The sequence below is a fragment of the Carassius carassius genome, chromosome 31 (assembly GCF_963082965.1).
Source record: "Carassius carassius chromosome 31, fCarCar2.1, whole genome shotgun sequence".
NCBI classification, from domain to species: Eukaryota; Metazoa; Chordata; class Actinopteri; order Cypriniformes; family Cyprinidae; genus Carassius; species Carassius carassius.
The window spans coordinates 21990993-22011291 of NC_081785.1; the positions used below are offsets into that span (position 1 = coordinate 21990993).

Below are 20299 nucleotides of genomic sequence, written 5' to 3' on the forward strand. Positions count from 1 at the left end.
GTGTATACGTGATAGGTGAATTGCACTCAATTTCTTTTGTAGGGCTATCAATTCAACATGTTAATTAAGTACAATACATTTGATCAAAAATTAACAGGTAATCATGCCCTCTGACTCATACAGCACATTTATAATAATTTACTTTATATGCTAATGCAAACAAACTATATAGACTTTAACTGAAGAAACTTTAACAGAAATTAAAATGAAAACCAAAAAGACAAAATATGAAGAAAAATCATATTAATAATAGTTATATCTCAATGATAGTAAATTATCTGCACTAAATGATGTTTCATTATGTGGGCAGATAATATTTTCCTTGTTTAATATCATGTTCTACTCAAATGTCACATGATCATCTTAAATGCAACTTTTAAGCAAATTGACAGCCTCTGTTATTATTTTATATTTACAAAAAGCCAAAGCTCCAGATTTCCATATCGCTCATTAAACATTCAGATGTTTGAGCTGAAATTGGCAGGTCATGGTCTGTAGCGAAGTACTACAGAGAGTAGGTTCCTCTGAGCCCACGTACCGTGTGGGCTTTTGGCATCTGATCATATCAAATCAAAGCAGAAAATCACAGCATTTATATGCAGAGAGATCTCTAACTAGCTATATCTAGTCACTGAAGATCACACGCTCATATTAGTACAATTTGTATCTGGAAAGCATCTAAAGAGCACGTAGTTCTTGTTAAGAAATGATTAAATTCACACGACTATGATGTAGGAATTTACTGATACCATCTGAAGCACTATATTAAAGTTTAACACTATTATTATTTGAAAAAAAGGTACATATTAAACTCTGTATTATGGACATAATTTACACTTCAAATTGTGTGACTTGTTGAGGAGAGGTGTGCTATTGCTTTTCTAAGCTATCAGACTTATTTTATCACAACAAATTGGCAGAAAATCCTGTTAATTTACAATGAAGGCAGAACCTGAATCATAGGTAAGGATGAGAATACTGTACCTTTAAGTCCCTTTAAGACAAGTCATGTCACTCGGCTGGTGTCTTTTAAATGCCTCTCTGGCATGCAAATGCAGCTCCCATGTCTTTGAATGGGGAAACATCAAATTCTCCAAAACTGTTTCCTAGGCATACGATTAAATTTCATATTTGAAATCATAGATGCAATCTTACAGCAACCATCTCATAAAAGTTGAATCTTAAAGGGTTAGTTCACCCAATAATCAAAATGATGTCATTAATAACTCACCCTCATGTCGTTCCAAACCCGTGAGACCTCCGTTCATCTTCAGAACACAGTTTAAGATATTTTAGATTTAGTCCGAGAGCTCTCAGTCGCTCCATTGAAGCTGTGTGTACGGTATACTGTCAATGTCCAGAAAGGTAAGAAAAACATCCTCAAAGTAGTCCATGTGACATCAGAGGGTCGGTTAGAATTTGTTGAAGCATCGAAAATACATTTTGGTCCAAAAATAGAAAAAACTACGACTTTATTCAGCTTTTTCTTCTCTTCCGTGTCTGTTGTGAGAGAGAGTTCAAATCAAAGCAGTTTGTGATATCTGGTTTGCGAACGAATTGTTTGATGTAACCGGATCTTCTTGAACCAGTTCACCAAAAGTTCATCAAACCCCAGCTATGGCCCTGAATATGAGTATGTGTATGCAAAATTGCAGGCCGGTTCTGAGTCCTAGGTTGTGAAAATGCACATTCTGGCACATTACATTAGCTTCCATGGTCATTTTACACCAAGGGTTTGGCTGGTTTTTGTCAAATATCTTGATTCCTTTGCAAGGATCATATTTTTCGAAAATTTTAAGGCAACTGTATATCATGTCTAAAATATTTAAAGTTGGCACGAAATGGACGTTGTGCTCAGTTTCTCTACTATTTTGATTTATAAGAATGAAACAGATTCTTGTTTGAACTTGGTTTTAACCATCAAAAAAGGAGATGTTGTTGGTAAGCTGAAGTTATTGATTTACAGGGGCACATGAATTAGAAAAAGGATGTGATAAATCACTTATAATAAACATAAAAAATAAAAACTCTTATGATGACTTTAATGGTGTCATGCAGTCTATTTTCAGATTTGTATCTGATATTTCTCAAGATTACTTTATAAAGTTTATTGCACCAAAAAAACTTGTAAAAATGATAATTTTCTTCCCTCATTGTTCTGATTTCATTAGCAACACTCAAACAGTGATATGCTGGGTGTCTTAATAGTGTTAAATGCTGGTTCGACTTTTATTACAAACACACAGTAAGATCACAAATAAATGTACTCCCAGGTCAAAATGATTGGCACTCAATAAATATGGTTTTGTGGCATGTGTAGAATAAGTCACAAAAGAGTCTGTTGTGAAATGAATGAATGAGGCAGAGAGTGTGAAGTATTCATCTCGCTGTAAATCATCTGCAGGATGTTTAAGCCCCTCTGAAAATGTGAGTTTTTTCAGGTCAATTATGGATGCAAATTGCATCAATTATTTATATCTTTGCCGTATTACATAATTTTTCATTGATGTTGAAAGAAAGGTGCTGCGATGGAGAGTTGTGCTGTGGCTTAGTGCCTTTGCTCTATTTACAGTTATGTGAGATTATGTAATTTGAAAGAGAGAGGAATACAGACTGGCAACTGGCTCGGGGATTTGTTTACTGCAGCACAGATCTGTATAAACATTAAATAATGTAGTGCAAAAATGTGTTGATTTTGACTCATAATGAATATCATTTAGCGTTATCTGAAATATGGTCATTATTAGAATAATTTTAATTTGAATAAATGATGAATAAATGACTGACCTTTATATGTTTATCAAATACATTTAAACCAAACAAACTGGCAAAGATATGCCTATAATATACATATTATTTTGTATGGAAGTCATCATTTTAAATAACTTAAATCTAATACTATCAAATATTTAATACATTAATAGGGTTAATATTTATATTAAGTAATGAAATTATAGAAATATATAAAATGAAAAAATATATATATATATAAATTCAAATATTTGATTTAAAAAAGGTATTCATTTAAATCGTATGAGAGCGCTAATATTTTTCTATTTTTAAAGTCATAATTTGTGTTTGGTATAATAGGTTTAAGTAAGCAAAACGGAAATCTTTTAAACGTTTCCCCTGGAACCCGCTCAAGTACTTGTTCCCCTGGTTGAGAATTACTGGTGTAGAAAGAGGGAACAGGTAGAAGAGAAAAGAATCAGGGAGCAAGAGAGGCAGATTAAGAAAGACAGAAGGGCAGACAGTGATGTTCATGAGTGGTACAGCTCCCTCCGGGCTTTAATGTAGTCACTCCTCACTGCCAAGCAGAATCACCCTGGCAGGCTTTAAAAGCAGAATCAGATAGTGGGAGCTGGAAACTCTGGCTGAATATAAACACACACACACACACACACACACACACACACACACACACACACACACACTCACCCTCACCCTCTGCTCTTCAAAGTTTCAAACGGTGTTGAAGAGAAGTACTGTAGCATGACAGTATTTCATAATAATGTGTATGTAATAAATAATTTCCAAGGAGTAGTGTAGCGTGACAAAATGCTACATTGCCGTGTTTACTTAATAGTAGTTAATACAGTATTCTGACCCTTTCGATCAGAAAAACCTGCTGCTTTTTTCTATAATTAGCATTCAAGAATCTACTATATATGACTGTAGTAAAAGAGAGAGAGAAAAAGTGATGTACATGAATTTTAATTACTGTTTACTATGTCTGACTTTTAATGATGGGATTAATTTTTAATGTTTCATTATAAAATATTAAGAAATGCATATTTAGTTTTTTTTATTTTGATAGCTGTATTAAGTTATGGGTAATATATATTCATATATTTAATATTGCAATATTGTAATATTTGTTTTGTTTTTGTTTTGATATTATTGTGTATTGTGGATAAAAAGGTTCCTCTTTTCATGGGGGTGACTTTATCAAACTCACTCTCAAACATCCTCTCTAATATCATTGGCAAATCTCGTTCTTTTTACCGAATTGATTGATTTGGATGAATTAATAGTAATAATAATAATAACAACAACACACACACTAAAAATGTATGCATTTAGCAGATGATTTTATCCAAAGCGACTTACAGTGCATTCAGGCCAACAATACTTATCATGTGTTCCCGGGGAATCGAACCCTTCTTCTAACCTTGCTCTACCAATTGAGCTACAGGAACACTATATATAAACTATATATATATATATATATATATATATATATATATATATATATATATATATATATATATATATATATATATATATATATATATATATATAGCTAAGTATATATAGCTTTTTTTGTATTTAGTGTAAATTAGGTGTTCTAGAGTCATGCTGTGACCCCAATTATTACCCTTGCTGCTAACTATTGCAATAAATAAATAAAATAATAATAAATTAAATATATACTTAAAAGGATACCAGACCTATTAAATCATTCAATATAATATATATTTGCAAGTATCAGTGAGGAACTATTTTCAAAGTAGCATCCTCCGCAGTGGCTTTCTTTTTCCTTTGGATTACTACTGGCAGGATTATGCAAATGAACAATAAAATGGACAGTTATAAAAATAATATTTATGTAATGCCCTCCTTCTTTTTGTGGTTCATGGAAACTAATGGAATCTACTCAACAATACAAACCAAAACTGACAGGGAACAAGCACTTTTGTTATGATGCAATGTGTTTTCTTCCAACAGTCAAATGGTTTAAGGAGTCAGTTTACAGTTGGAGGCCATTAACACACACACACACACACAAAGGCGATGCAGGGTAGGGAAATGAAAAAAAATATAAAAGAATAAAGAAAAGCTCAAGGTATAGTGATGCATTTTTTAGTGATATATTTTTAGAATGCTGTGTAATTTTCTGTTCTTTTAACTTGAATGCCACATTTTATAGACATATAGACATTCAAAAACAAAAAAAAAGAAAGAAAAAGAACCTTGGAAAAACTGTTTACTCAGTTGTTGTTGTTGTTGTTGCAGTTTTTTTTAAAGATCTCATTCTTTTAAAAGAACTCCTCAAACACCACTTTGTTTATTCTGGAAGTAAACTCTTGCATGTTTGGTGATTAGATTAACAGTTTTGGACTACTGTGTTGAACTGAGCTTGACATGTCCAGTGTGAAGCATCTGTGAGTTGTGACCCAGCTGCGCTTCAGCACTGTGCTTCTCATCCAGTGTGCGATTGCCTTTACACTGCTGATAAAAATTTTACCCTGGACCACAAAACCAGCCAAAATAACATTGTATGGGTCAAAATGATAGATTTTTCTTTTATGCCAAAAATCATTAGGATATTAAGTAAAGATCATGTTCCATGAAGATGTTTTGTAAATTTCACACCATAAATATATCAAAACTTAATTTTTTATTAGTAATATGAATTGCTAAGAATTCATTTGGACCATTTTAAAAGTGATTTTCTCAGTATTTAGATTTTCAAATAGTTGTATCTCGGCCAAATGACACTTAAGACTGGTTTTGTGGTCCAGGGTCACATATGGAAACTAGTGTATATGTGTGTGAAGAAGAGAGCGTAGTAAAGCTGGACAGATGTTATGCAACATTTGGATGCTTCTGGGATTTCCTATAGAGCATGTGAGGGCAAGCCTTTGGTGGTCTAGTGTGATGGTGAGAGTAGGGCTGTCGCGATAACCGCAATATTGTAATACCGCGCTATTGACAAGCAAACCGCAGAGGAAAGATCGCAACCGCAGAAACCGCGGCAACCGCAGTGTTTTTTTTATTTTTTATATGAGGCTGTGGCCTTTTGTCCCAAAAAATAATGTCACGTCGCCAGTTTGGGAACATTTTGGCTTTCAACCCAATGAAAAGGGCGAGCCAGTGGAAAAGGCTTAATGTGTTATTAAACGAGTTGCATTAATGGTCTCATCTGATTTTTTTTATAGATAGTATACTTTATGATTTTTAGTGAGTTTGGTCTGTTAATAATACTGTCTTAGTATATTAAGCCATGTTAAGCATTTTCACGGTAAGCGTTTTAGAGTGTCCCCTGTCATCCAGCGCAGCTCCCCCCTTAAACATCAGGTCGCGGAGCAACATCAAAAAGAACAGCTGGGACCGGTACAGGTGTTGTGCCCAATTTCGACCCCCTGCCGAATTATTACCTCTCTTGTTCAAATCGCTACCTGATTGCCTAATCCTACCCCAACCCCTAATCCTAACCCCTCCCCCTCACCTACTCCTAAACCTACCAATACTGGGGGGAGTAATAATTCGGCAGGGGGTCGAAATTGGGCACAACACCGGCCGACAGTTAGGAGTAGCTGAAGCCTTTGCTAAATCTGTAAAATACAGCCGTGAAAGTAACAGGCATACCTGCTGAAGTCACGGACATCCTCCGTTAAAACGTGTCTCTCTGTCAGTTAAAAAAACAACAATATATGCTACATAACTCAACGATAGAGCTTTGTATGCAGCAAAAACAGGATAAATTAGGTATGTTCAAAAAAAAAAAACGGCGGTAATACCGCATATCGTGCTATTGAGCCACCCATAATAACCGCAGGGTAAATTTCTTTACCGCGACAGCCCTACACTGTAAAAAGTTTAACTATTATTTACTCAATTTTATTGGTGAAACATTTTTACACTCAAAAAAATTGAGTAAATTTTAAAGCTGTGAAATCAATGAAATATACTGTATGAATTGAGTAAATGCAAGTAAAAAAATTAAGTAAATCTGAGTAACTGCATCTGGTATATTAACAAATAAAATTGAGTAGAAATAATTGAACATTTAAACATTTAAAAACAATATTTATGAGTAATATTAACTGTTTTTATTAATGAGTAATATTAACTTTTTATTTTCTCTAAACCTTTGTAAAATAGTACTCCACACAACTACCAGTATACATGACATTGCCCTTTATTGTCAATGAGTACAGCAATACAGCACATTTTACACTGTATACAATATTGCCTACATTTAAACTCATTTAACAAACATTTTATAAGTAAAAATTAAATATTTAAAAATTCAGGTAGCCTAATTCAAGTGTAATCAAATCAACCCAATATCCACCGGATCAGCGCTGGTCCTCGTGCCGGAGACGGACTCGCCTCTGCGGGTGAACTTTGAACTTCATACCGCCGTCCTGCGTTTCACTCACAGCCGATAGATACTGCGAGTGACTGACATAACCTGCCAATAAACAAACAGTGACAGTTCTGAGGACATTTTATCATCCAAATGATAATAATTATATTTATTATCATTAGGAATGAAGTCATGTGTTTATGCAAAGCGTTTCAATCATGCAAAAAGACAGGCGCGACTCTCGTTTAGGTGTCGAATTATGCCTCTGTATGTTGTTTTGCATTAAATATGATTTAAAGCTCAGTAAAGATTTTATAGATAAAATAAAACATACACAAACCTGAATTTCACAGAGGAAATGCACCAAATCTGCGACGCTGAGAAGAGAGCTGTTGTCTGGAGACTGGAGAGTTCAAACTGACTCAACCAACCGTCGAGTTGTCGTCACGTCAGAGGGTGGGGGAGGGGTGCATTGTTTTGATTGAGTAAACTTACTCAAATTTTAAGAGTGTGTTAAATATATTAATAATATTGATTTGAATTAAGTAATATTTTTGTTTCTTGAAACAGATCAGTTTAATTCAACATTCTCAAATATTTTGATAGAAATTTCACAAATATATTAAGTATATTATAAAGAAATAATTGGTTAGTCAAATACTAAATAATTTTATTGAAAACAACTTAAATATATCTGTACATTTTAGATAAAATGAACTGTTGGATTTTTACTCAATTATTTTGGTATGTTTAACTCAAACAATCAAGTAAACGATATTCAGAGATTTTATTAAGTTAATAAAGTTAAAAATTTCTGTAATATTTACTAAGCCACAGAATTATTTTTTACAGTGTGTGAGAGTGAAAACTGCTCCATGAAACGCGATGACCTGATTTTTCTACCTTACGTCTACACAGGGGCATTATTATGGAAAATGCTACATGCTATGGAATAAAAAAAAAAAGCTTATATCAAAATATAGAAGGAACAGAATGAATGTTTCATCTAAAACACACAGCTATGCTGTGTTGACAGTCTTATCTGAGCCAGTTTCATGAATCTTAGATTTCGGAAGATAGAGTGTTCTCCAGATTATCTCTTCACGGGTCTCTGATAACTAAGAGCCCTTCTATCACTTTCACTCCTGACTGTTGGAAATGATAATCACAGATAGCTCGTCTTACTATAGCTGTCCACAAACGTACACCCCTTCGTAAAAGCTTATTTTAAATCAGTTATCTGTATAAATCAAGGCAAATCAGAACAGGACAATCACCAAATATTTATTCATGTATTTCTGGCAAGTGTAATGGCAGAATAGCCAGTTAGCAGATTTTGGCCAGTGCATTGCAAATGTGCTTTCCCATTATAAATACTTAACGTGTTCTTCTGTTACTTTAGGGTAATGAACCTCAGTATTCAAAGTCGTCGGCATTACCCTCAAATGCTTGTGCCATAATACCAGATGTGTTATTATTAAAGGGGACATAACACACAGTTTCTGCCAATCTCATGTTAAACTTGAGTACATATAGTAGTGTTGGGTGATATGCTCCATAGTCATATCGTCCTATCGTCAGCCTGTGAGATCGCTGATACACAATATTATCATGCTAATTTATTTAATTGTTTACTCACTTAGTTTCATAACCGGCATCAGCTCCAGGGTGAGGCTACAAACAGCTTAATGTTAGTGTGATCTATTCACTACACATTATAACTTTTTAGTCAAGTAGCATATGGATGTTGTGTCTTAAAATATTTTTAATATGACTGAATTTGTATTTAACATCATAACAATTTAACAGAAACATTGTAAGTTACTAATTATAATGCTTACATTTCCTCAGTTATTCAAACACATCTGCATAAAACAAGCAAAGAACATTTACATTATCAAAGAAAGAAACCACTGACATTAGTATAGCACAAGTTTATGCACTTTAAAAAAAATCTCCCGTTATAATAGGTGAAGCCATCTACACTACATGATGAATACATCTCTTAAACTTACAGTACATTACATGTACTTCTGCACTTTGTTATTTATGATGAGAGAATTCACGAGAGAGCAGAATTCGGTTTTGTGAATTCTGGTGTTTCAGCGATGACTCATCTGAATGCCTCTAATTGGCCATTGCATTCATAAACTCAAAGGGATCGTGTGTGATTGGTTATAACATGCAACACTATAAAAACGTGCAAAAAGAAATATGATGGAACAAATAAGCCCTAATTTTAATTAGATCGTATTACTAGCTTGAAAATAATAACAATAACAATAATAATAATAGTAATAAAAATAATAATCGTCTTGCTATCATCAAAGGCATCAGCCATAGTTGATATCTCTGACTGTCGTTAATACACGATACTGTCATCTATCGGCACAACCCTGACCTATAGAGTAGTTGCTTCCTTTTTTAACTTCCTAAAACTTAAACCATGAAGGAGTGTATTTGGCACAGAATACTCTGTCATACATCCAAATAATTTGTTTAAACTTTGGTCATGTTTAGCATGAGAATCCAACTCTTTAACTGTGTAAACACATCTGTGTTGCCAAGTGTTAAAAGAACAGTTTTAATAAATAAGATAGCTATCTGATCATTAAAAACGCATCAAGTGACGAAGTCTGAACAGACCCTATGATATCATCATCGGCCAATTAAAAAACCCTTATTGGTTGACCATTAGTTCACATATTTTCATTTAAAATGTTTCAGGCATTAATATTTGTGGTTCAAATATTTATCATCTGATATAGTTGAAAAAGTGTTTGTGCTCCCATATTTGCACAGATTATGTTTTTCACAGGCATGGTTTTCAGCTGTTGCAATAAACTTGAAATGGTCAAATATTTTGATTAATTGGCCTTTTAATATCTTAACTTCATTGTAATTGTCTTTCTACAGTTTAGCCCTGCATCCAGAGCGAGTGCTGGTGGCCACAGGACAGGTTGGAAAGGAGCCGTATATCTGTGTGTGGGACTCATATACTGTGCAGACAGTGTCTATATTGAAGGACATGCACACACAAGGTGTCGCCTGTCTTGCCTTCGACCTTGATGGACAGGTGAGTATTCTGAGCAATAACACACTGCAATAAGAAAGATTCCAAGAGGGTCTGGCTGCAGACTTGCACTTGCACTCTCAGACTTGCACTCTCAGACACTTGTGCTTCCGCTAGTGACATCACTTGCAGTCTTTATTTTTTATTTTGTTGAATTTTTTATTACATTTTGTTTGAATTTACCAACATTTTATAACAGTAGCCAGATGGCAAAGACAAGAAAAAAATAAACAAAATTACAATGTCACTTGCAATCGCTACTTCCACTCTCTGCTACCTGCAACACTTGCAATCGACACAAATTGTGCGTGTTGCAAATGGAGACAAGACGCTGTGGTGGTGATTAAACGATTAAACCTAATTTAGTACTATAATACGGTGACCGAGATAGCTCAACGCGCTGCAATTTAAGAGAACACATGCAAATTGAAAAAACACCAGCAAATAAAAAAAAAACATCATCAGTTTGACAACACAAGTGCTGCAAATCAGCACAACACATGCATATTAAGAAACCCTGCAAATCCTTCACAACACATGCATATAACAAAATGCGCTGCAAATCCTTCACAACACATGCATATAACAAAACGCACTGCAAATCCTTCACAACACATGCATATTAAGAAACGCTGCAAATCCTCACAACACATGCAATTAACAAAAGCGCTGCAAATAGCACTGACCACAATGGAAATGTTTCGAGAAAACCTTAAAAAGTGTCGGACCCGGCTGGGATTTGCTTATCGTGCTGTGGCTACTGGTCAGTGGAGTTGTTGGTTAACTGAAAGGTGTTTTTTTTTAAACCATGATTCCTTTATCTTTTGGATATTATTAGACTGAATAAGCTGAATAATTACATGATTAAATGTAACATTTTACTTAAGATGTCTAACTTTAATATCCTCAGCTACGTTGTAAATATACTTTCAAGGTTAATGAAATTAAATTTGCAATGCTTCATTAATTGATTCTTAATTTGCATGTGTTGTGAAGTATTTGCAGCGCGTTTCGTTATATGCATGTGTTGTGATGATTTGCAGCGTGTTTCGCTATATGAATGTGTTGTGATGATTTGCAGCGTGTTTCGCTATATGCATGTGTTGTGAAGTATTTGCAGCGCGTTTCGTTATATACATGTGTTGTGATGATTTGCAGCGCGTTTCGTTATATGCATGTGTTGTGATGATTTGCAGCGCATTCCGTTATATGCATGTGTTGTGATGATTTGCAGCGCGTTTCGCTATATGCATGTGCTGTGATGATTTGCAGCGCATTCCGTTATATGCATGTGTTTTGATGATTTGCAGCGCGTTTCGTTATATGCATGTGTTGTGATGATTTGCAGCGCATTCCGTTATATGCATGTGTTGTGATGATTTGCAGCGCGTTTCGCTATATGCATGTGTTGTGATGATTTGCAGCGCATTCCGTTATATGCATGTGTTGTGATGATTTGCAGCGTGTTTCGTTATATGCATGTGTTGTGATGATTTGCAGCGCATTCCGTTATATGCATGTGTTGTGATGATTTGCAGCGCATTCCGTTATATGCATGTGTTGTGATGATTTGCAGCGTGTTTCGTTATATGCATGTGTTGTGATGATTTACAGCGCATTCCGTTATATGCATGTGTTGTGATGATTTGCAGCGTGTTTCGTTATATGCATGTGTTGTGATGATTTGCAGCGCATTCCGTTATATGCATGTGTTGTGATGATTTGCAGCGTGTTTCGTTATATGCATGTGTTGTGATGATTTACAGTGCATTCCGTTATATGCATGTGTTGTGATGATTTGCAGCGTGTTTCGTTATATGCATGTGTTGTGATGATTTGCAGCGCATTTCGTTATATGCATGTGTTGTAATGATTTGCAGCGTGTTTCGTTATTTGCATGTGTTGTCAAACTGATGAAGATGTTTTCTTCATTTGCTGGTGTTTTTTCAATTTGCATGTGTTTTCTTAAATTGCAGCACATTGAGCTATCTCGGCCACCATACTATGATGTTCAGGGTCCTTCAAGAAAAAGACAAGACCGGCAAATCCGTGGCCAGAACACCAGAATATGAACGTTTGCGCGAAGTCTCTCGCTAAGAGTTTTCCTCCCCTAGAAAAACATAAACACTTAACATGGCTTAATGTATTAAGATGCTATTTAAATATCAAATTAAATATACAGTTCATTATTTTAATATGTATATAGTATTTTCCTCACATACCGCAAAATGTGGCATAATGGACTATGATGATAAAGGCCAAACTCAATATGCTTCTCTACATTATTAAAATACATAACTAATATGTACAGGCAAGCATGTGAGCCCAGAATAAACGCAACATGCAAATTTTAGCGTTAAGCATTTTTCCATATAGAATAAACTGTCTACAACTTTTATATCACTGTCTTTGTCCATTAAGCTACATTATGACATGCACGATTTGTATTGATTGCAAGTGACGTCACAGGTAGCAGAGTGCAAGTAGCGATTGCAAGCGACATTGTAATTTAGTTTATTTTTTCTTGTCTTCACCACCTGGCTACTGTTGTAAAATGTTGAGAGATTCAGACAAAAATTTATCAATAAATAGAACAAAATAAAAAAATAAAGACTGCAAGTGACGTCGCTAGCGGAAGCACAAGTGTCTGAGATTGCAAGTCTGAGAGTGCAAGTGCAAGTCTGCAGCCAGACCCTTCTCAAAGATTTCACTTTATACCAAGGAGTTGACATTGTTATGAACTCATAAGTTTCATCTCTCAGTATGAGGTGCTGTAAGGTGCTGTGAAGTTTATTATTAGTTGTTGAAGTCACATCTGTGAACACACCAATGGTGTGACTCCCACAGTGTGACCGTATGTGTCAGACTGTATAACTGTGTGTCTGTCCGGAGCTGCTGGTTGTCACCTAGACAGAAACAACATACAAAATCCTCAGTGATAACATCAAATGACAAACTCTGGAACATAGCCCAATTTTACCCTCAGCATTAAGCAGCATTATGAGGTTTGACAATGTCTAGAAGATAATGGCTTTAGAAACTTCCGTCATATATTGATATGTTCTTGCTGCACTTTCTGGACAACTTCAATTCAAAATTGTTCAATAAAACTTCTGCACATTAATGTTCAGAGCTTTCTGAAAAAGCTATTGATGTTTCAAGTAAGAAATGCCCCATCTAGACCAAGTCAAGCAGTGTTGTATAGCTTATGTTACTACAGTTAATTGCAGTCCTTGAAACTGATTGGTCAAACAGCATTCCAAGAGTGCAGATACAACAGTCTTGCAGCTGTTTGTGTCTGTAGTTGCATATTTCAGAAATTGAATCATTCATTCAGTTGATTTAAAAACAAAAGGGACTGTCTTTATGAGTGAGTCATTTAATTATTCACATAATCAGTCAGCTCAAAACTGATGATTCATTCAGAAACAAATTAGGTGCCTGTGTGCTTCGGCACCTCAGTCGTGGTATTGCCAGCCTGAGACTCAAACCCACTACCTTAGAGTTAAGAGTCAAACTCTCTAACCATTAGGCCAGGCTGAATGGTTGGTTGACAATTTTTTTTGCCAATGCAAAGTCGTGTTACTATCTATGATTAAGGGTTGCCATTTCTTTTTGCGTGAGAAACATCAACAATAAAAAAAAAAAAAAAAATAAAAAAAAAACACCCAGAATAAAACATCACTATTTATTTGACCTTAAGAAGCCATTTCTCAGTGTCCCCACTGAATCACACTCACACTTTTTCCAAATTTTCAATATTTTATGCTAATATCTTTTGAACCGTAAGCCAGAAAATGGAAATTCTTTTTTCCTCTGAATCCTTGGCTCATGCCAAGTCGAATGAGTCCCAGAATTCAAAAATCGCATGGCTTAGTTTTTTCGCTATTTTAAATTGTTCGAAAAATTTTCGAACTCGTCCTAGACGTTTAGTCCGATTTTCACGAAAATTGGCTCAGATCATATTCACACAAGGCTAGCAAAAAGTTATGGAATTCAAGTTGATTCGTCCAACCGTTCTCGAGTGACATGTGAACAAATTTGACGGAAAGCACGCAAGAGTGCATGTGAGGCTATATCCCGGCAACGGTTTGGCATATTGAGACCAAACTTGGTGAGTGTTATAACAAGCATGACCTGAGACTACCTGCAGTGTTTCGATGCAGCACCACCTAGTGGTCAGGAGATATGAAAAATGCATATTTTGGCTTATAACTTCTGAATGGTTTGGCCAAAAATCACACAACTGGTCTCTTTAGATTCAGTGAGTCATGTCGAGTCGAATGATATCAAATTTTCCCGTGTCAGCCATTTTAGGCGTCAGACATTTTGTATTATGTTTTAAAATGCTGTATTTTTTGAACCCAGCATCGTATCGTTACAAAAATAATTACAAAAATCTTCGGCTCCATGCCCTGAAGGTACTCAAAAAGTTTGGTGGCAGCGCCATCTTGTGGTCAAAAGTTAAAATGAATTATCACAAAAATGCTAATAACTTTTGAATACATTAGACTATTGAAAGTAAAATGGTCTCCCTATATTCTTTCGGTTATGCCAAGAACATTGATACCAATTATGCCAAAATTGGCCATACTTCCTGTCCGCCATTTTGATTAATGTTGAAAACCTACTTTTTCGAACTCCTCCTAGACCGTTAGTCCAATTTTCACTAAATTTGACATGGATCATCTTCAGACCCTGCTGGCAAAAAGTTATGGATTTCGTGTCGATATACGAAACGGTTCTCATTTAGCTTATCAACGAATTTCCTGGAAGGGTGCCAAAGGCATTTGAGGCTGTATCTCTGCAAAGCTATGACATATTTGCACCAAACTTTGTATGTGTCATCGTCACCTTACACTGACCATGCCACATAAATTTACTAACAGCGCCACCAATTGTCCAAGAGTAATAAACCATTCATTAACCATGATTAATTACACTTTTAAAAATGCTAATAACTTTTTAATGCATTAGCCTATTGCAATGACACTGGTCTCAAAATATTCACTGGCTTATGCCGACAACATAGATACCAAATATGCCAGAGTAAGCCGAATTTCCGGTCCGCCATTTTGACTTATGTTGTAAACCTACTTTTTCGATCTCCTCATCAACTGTTAGTCCGATTTTCAACAAAATTTATTCAGATGATCTTTAGATTGTGCTGACAAAATGTTGTGGATTTTGTATCGATACACAAAATCGTTTTCCCATACCACCGCGACGAAATTGAGGCATCATGCCAAAATGACACTTCAAGCTGTATCTCTGCAACGCTTTAGCATATTGACACTAAACTTTTTGTGTGTTATTGTCATCTCACGCAGAACACACCAAAATGATTTGATTACAGTGCCACCTGTTGGTCAAAAGTGATAGGCCATTTAATCTTATTACAAGTGGTTGTATTTATGATTTTTCAGCCATTTCAATTACAATAATCCTAAAATTGGTTTAATTGCTCATTGTTGCACTTCGTGTGATGCTCCATGCCATGCTTAGCTCCTCAACTTTCCGCTGGAGTGCTTGGCCCCGTAATTGCTGCTTGCAGCTATATTTTTAAATGTTATTATACTATTAAAATGTGCATTTAATATTATTATTAAAATTAATTTCTGGCAAGTACATAGTATGATATTGATTTAATAGCTGCCAGGGGCACTGGGACCTCAACCAGCTTTATTTGCTCAAAAACATGAATATCATATTGTGTAGACAGGTAACTGTGTGTAATGCTTTCAGTGTAAATGTGATTTATTGAATTTGTAACATTGTTCAGTAAAAGGGTATTTTACATTTCTTTGCTCGCTCTCACTTTATCTGAGAGAATTCACCCTTCACCTCCCCCCAGCGGAGCTGAGAAAGTGATTTGCAGAGTTTCAGCTGGAAATTGGCCTCATCATTTATTTCACACCGTCAGATGAAACGGCAAAGAGAGGAGCAGGGAGGCGCTACCTTAAAGACCCGGGGTGTCTAAAGCAACACTTTTCTTCTCAAATTCATCAAAGGTTTAGCATCACATAATTGACTGAAGGCACTCTGTTTTAGCCCCAGCCAGAATGGTGCAAGCTTAAAAGAAAACTGGTGCATCAGGTTTGATAGGATGGAGGAGGAAAGCCACAAATTCACTTCAAAGGGACACTGAACTAACGAGGTCCCCGCATCAAACAGCATGTGGGAAGATTACACATGATTTGTGCCCAGTTTGAGAGAAAAATGCAGTTTTGAGAAGATTCTGGCAATTTAGTTCCAATAGCTGGAAGCAGGGCCTAAAACTATCTTTTTGCCACACCTGCCAATGGCCGGTGACATGATAAAATTTACCAGCCAAAAGTTTTTTTTTACCGACCATGAAATTTTATTTGAGTTTTTCCAAAAACAGGCAGTTATTACTACTACTAACTAAAAGTGAATCTTCCAAAAGCAGCGATATCTTCTCAGGTAAAAGTTATTAGAACCATGTCTAGGTACAAGCTGGCCATCTCACTGATCTGACCATATGAATCCGTGTGTATCCTATTATTTGATTTACTCTTGACAAATTTTATTTTTATTCGCTTATGTCAGAAACAGCAAATCTCTTAAAAACTGGCTGTTGTTTTCACTTCATTGCATTGTTATAATTCGTAAAAGTTGTATCCGTCAACTGGCGACTGACACTGTTACATTTACTTGCCAACGCTGATTTTTACTGATTTGGCGCTTGGCGAGTGTTAATTTTAAGCCCTGGTTGGAAGTATATAGATGGTGACAGATTAATATATGTTTTACAATGTTAAAGGCCCCTTCAAGAGCAATAACTATAATAATAACTATATTAATGCCCGCACAATAATGAAATAATAGCTTTAAATACTCAAGCGCTTCAGAGTTGGGTGGATTCTGAATGTTCAATGTTTTTTTTTTTGGTCAACAGCTGGAAAAAAGTGAACTGAAAGTGATTCCAGTGATCTCGTTCACAGGTGTGTTGTAACCAAGATGGCCTTGCTGCCTTCAACTCATGTCAGAATGATCACAATTATGAAACAGGTGCACATGAATGCTCACACAATGTCATAAGCACCAGAGGGAAACTAGAATTGGGTGTTGGGTGTTTTTATTGATCAACAGCTGGAAAAAAAAGTGATTCCAATGATCCCATCCCTCTGTACTGTGAGTGTTATACAGTAGCTGTGATGTGGACTTTGCTATTCTCATAGAATTAGAACAGTTATTACAGTTTTATAGTTTGTTATCAATTTAGTTTTTGTTCTTGGTATGACCTAGCTTTAAGACCTTTTAGGCTAACAGAAACTCTCTCAAAACCGGCATCTTAACAATGTCATCTAAACAATGACTTAAGTGACTACTTTACTAGACAATCTGATCACAAAGCACATTTGATTAACAGTCTTACAGGTTTAGACACAATTTATCATCCAAAGTGTTTGACATTCCCATCCATCCAGTTTGTCCATCCAGTGCTTGTCCTTTGTAGGGTGATATTTGCAAGTAATATTACATAACATATACAATACACAGTATATTAAATTTTAATATGTTGCTTGTCTTAGTTTGTCTTTTTACATGTTTACTTTACTGTTTTGTAAAACAGGTTTCCTGTACTACAGTTGATTTCAATATCATGCACTCTGTTGTGTTGCTTAGCAACTATAAACAGCCTACAGTTATGAAATAAACAGCTTACAGTCTGGCCAACCAGATCCTGATCCAAAACACCTGCCTGCAATGATTCACCCTCCTAAGCTTTTGAGAACGAGTCACTTCTGGCCTGTTAATGGCCACTTTTAACCAGAATGTTTGGTTAAGCAATGTTGATTGTTATCTGGTTTAATTGTGTTTGATTATGGTTAAAGCTAAATTCTACAAGAAGTAGAGCTTTCATTATCATATCGATTTTTTATAGTTATTTTGTAATTTTGTTATTTTTGGTTTTTTGTGTTTGCAGTGTTTGGTGTCTGTGGGCTTGGACTCGAAAAACACAATCTGTGTGTGGGACTGGAGACAGGGGAAAGTTCTGGCAGCTGCTCCCGGCCATACAGACCGGGTAAGAACACACACACACACACACACACACACACACACACACACACACACACACACACACACACACACACACACACACTCACTCACTCACTCACTCACACACACACACACACACACACACACACACACACACACACACACACACACACACACACACACACACACACACACACACACACACACACACACACACACTTTCTTTTGTCCTTTCATTATCTAGTGGACTTCCTTCAGCCCTTTAGTTTCAGTGAGGCTACACATAGTAACTCATATCTTTCAATCATACACTGCAAACAGACAGCAATAATCATGTTAGCAAGGAGGGCTTGGATTCAGGGAATCTAGCGATGCACTGAAATTAATTTCATTTTGCATAAATTAACACTGCAGCTAATGATGATACATCCTTGGGGCCAAAACACACATTTGCACACACTTTCTTTACTGATTTCTCTGGCTCTGTAACACACAGAAATAGTTCAGTCATTTTAAATAGTATTTCATTATAAAATTACAGAAGGCATTTCTGCATAATCTTCTGAGGACATGTTTACTCTTACTATTCAACCAACTTCAGTCTGACATTCTGATTTGCTTCTCAAGAAACATTGATCATTATCACTGTTCGAAAAAAGTTGTGCTGCTTAATATCTTCTTCTGAAAACCATGATACATGATTTAGAGATTATTTGATGAATAGAAAGTTCAAAAGCAGCATTCATTTAAAATAGAAATCTTTTTTTGTATCATATGTTGTTGCTGTCACTTTTGATCAATTCAGTGCATCCTTCCTGCATTCTCATTTGCACTGCATTTTAATGCACTGGTGCTAAACAAGCTTTCCGTCTTTGTTGGGAAATGAAAAATAGAAAAATTGTCCGACACATCCTTGTAATTCCAACCATGATTTTGAAATTACAGTATTTAAAAGGGCTTGAAGGTAACCTACACTTAACTGAATTCTGAAATACCTACTAATATAATAAATAATTTCTTCCTCTGTTTCTTAAAGATATTTGACATATCATGGGACCTGTATCAGCAAAGCAAGCTTGTAAGCTGTGGAGTCAAACATATCAAGGTACTGCCTGTTCTCTTTTTGTATTCATTTTTCCTATTCCTATTTAGTTTTTTGCTTCGGAATAAGTCTGTAATAAAATACACCTGTAATCTTGGACTTGTGAAAGTCAGTGTAAATACATGCAAAATACATACAAAGTCAGTGTAAATACAATGCATACAAGAATGGAGACAGAATTCACTAAAACATTTGTGTGGAATGGATTTGGAATGGATATTAGTTAAAATTAAGCAATAGCCTTCGTTTCGGTGGAAAAGCTAGTTTAGTTATAACATTTGGTTTTGAGTAATTTGCTTCAGTTAATTGTTTATAATACAACCAGGAACATGTAGTAGGAGTTAATGGTCCGTTTGATTTCATGTTAGCTTTAATTTCTCAAAAGCTATTCAGTGTTAAACACATAGTTTGTCTTTTACTGTTGCTTAATCAAAGCCCAGTGAGAAATCTTCAGCTATCTTTAAATTGTTGAAGAATAGTGCTGGTCTTCCACTGTCTTTACTGTGAGATGGTTCAGATGTGTTCCACTGTTGTGAAGCCACATTGCAGAAGCCCCTTTCCAAAAAATGTTCTTGCTGGCTGCCACCTGCATACATGCCTTTTAAGCAGAAGTTAACACATACAACAAAAGGATTGGAAGTAGGGGTTGAACGACCTCAGATTTTTTTAAAGTCGACTTTTATGTGATGAAAGTCGAGTCGAAGTGAACAAATAACTCTGGAGCTGTGAAAAACACCTTGTGCACAGCTATGGCATATGACATTTGCTATTATTTGCTATTGCTCCTATAACAGCTCATTTAGACCAGTTCTTTTGCCTTTGGGTTGTTTTATTTCTCACAGATTTCTGCTCGTTCTAAATCAGATACAGATAAAGCAGCACATTTACAGTAAAGATTACATTTATATGAATGCATTAGTGAGAGCGATTGTGTGTGTGATTTATTTCTACATGGCAGCATCTCTCTAGAAGTAGTGACGCTGTGGGATTTAGTTATTAACAA

General features: G+C 35.5%; 1 protein-coding gene across 2 annotated transcripts in view; it reads left to right on the top strand.

Moving 5' to 3' along the window:
- Positions 1-20299, top strand: part of LOC132111783 (echinoderm microtubule-associated protein-like 5) — a 112713-nt gene that overhangs the window by 13383 nt on the left and 79031 nt on the right. For both annotated transcript variants that reach the window (XM_059519377.1, XM_059519376.1), the window contains exons 2-4: positions 10013-10172; positions 18121-18219; positions 19231-19299. In XM_059519377.1, coding sequence (XP_059375360.1) covers positions 10013-10172; positions 18121-18219; positions 19231-19299 — 328 coding nt within the window. The remainder of the gene's footprint in view (positions 1-10012; positions 10173-18120; positions 18220-19230; positions 19300-20299) is intronic.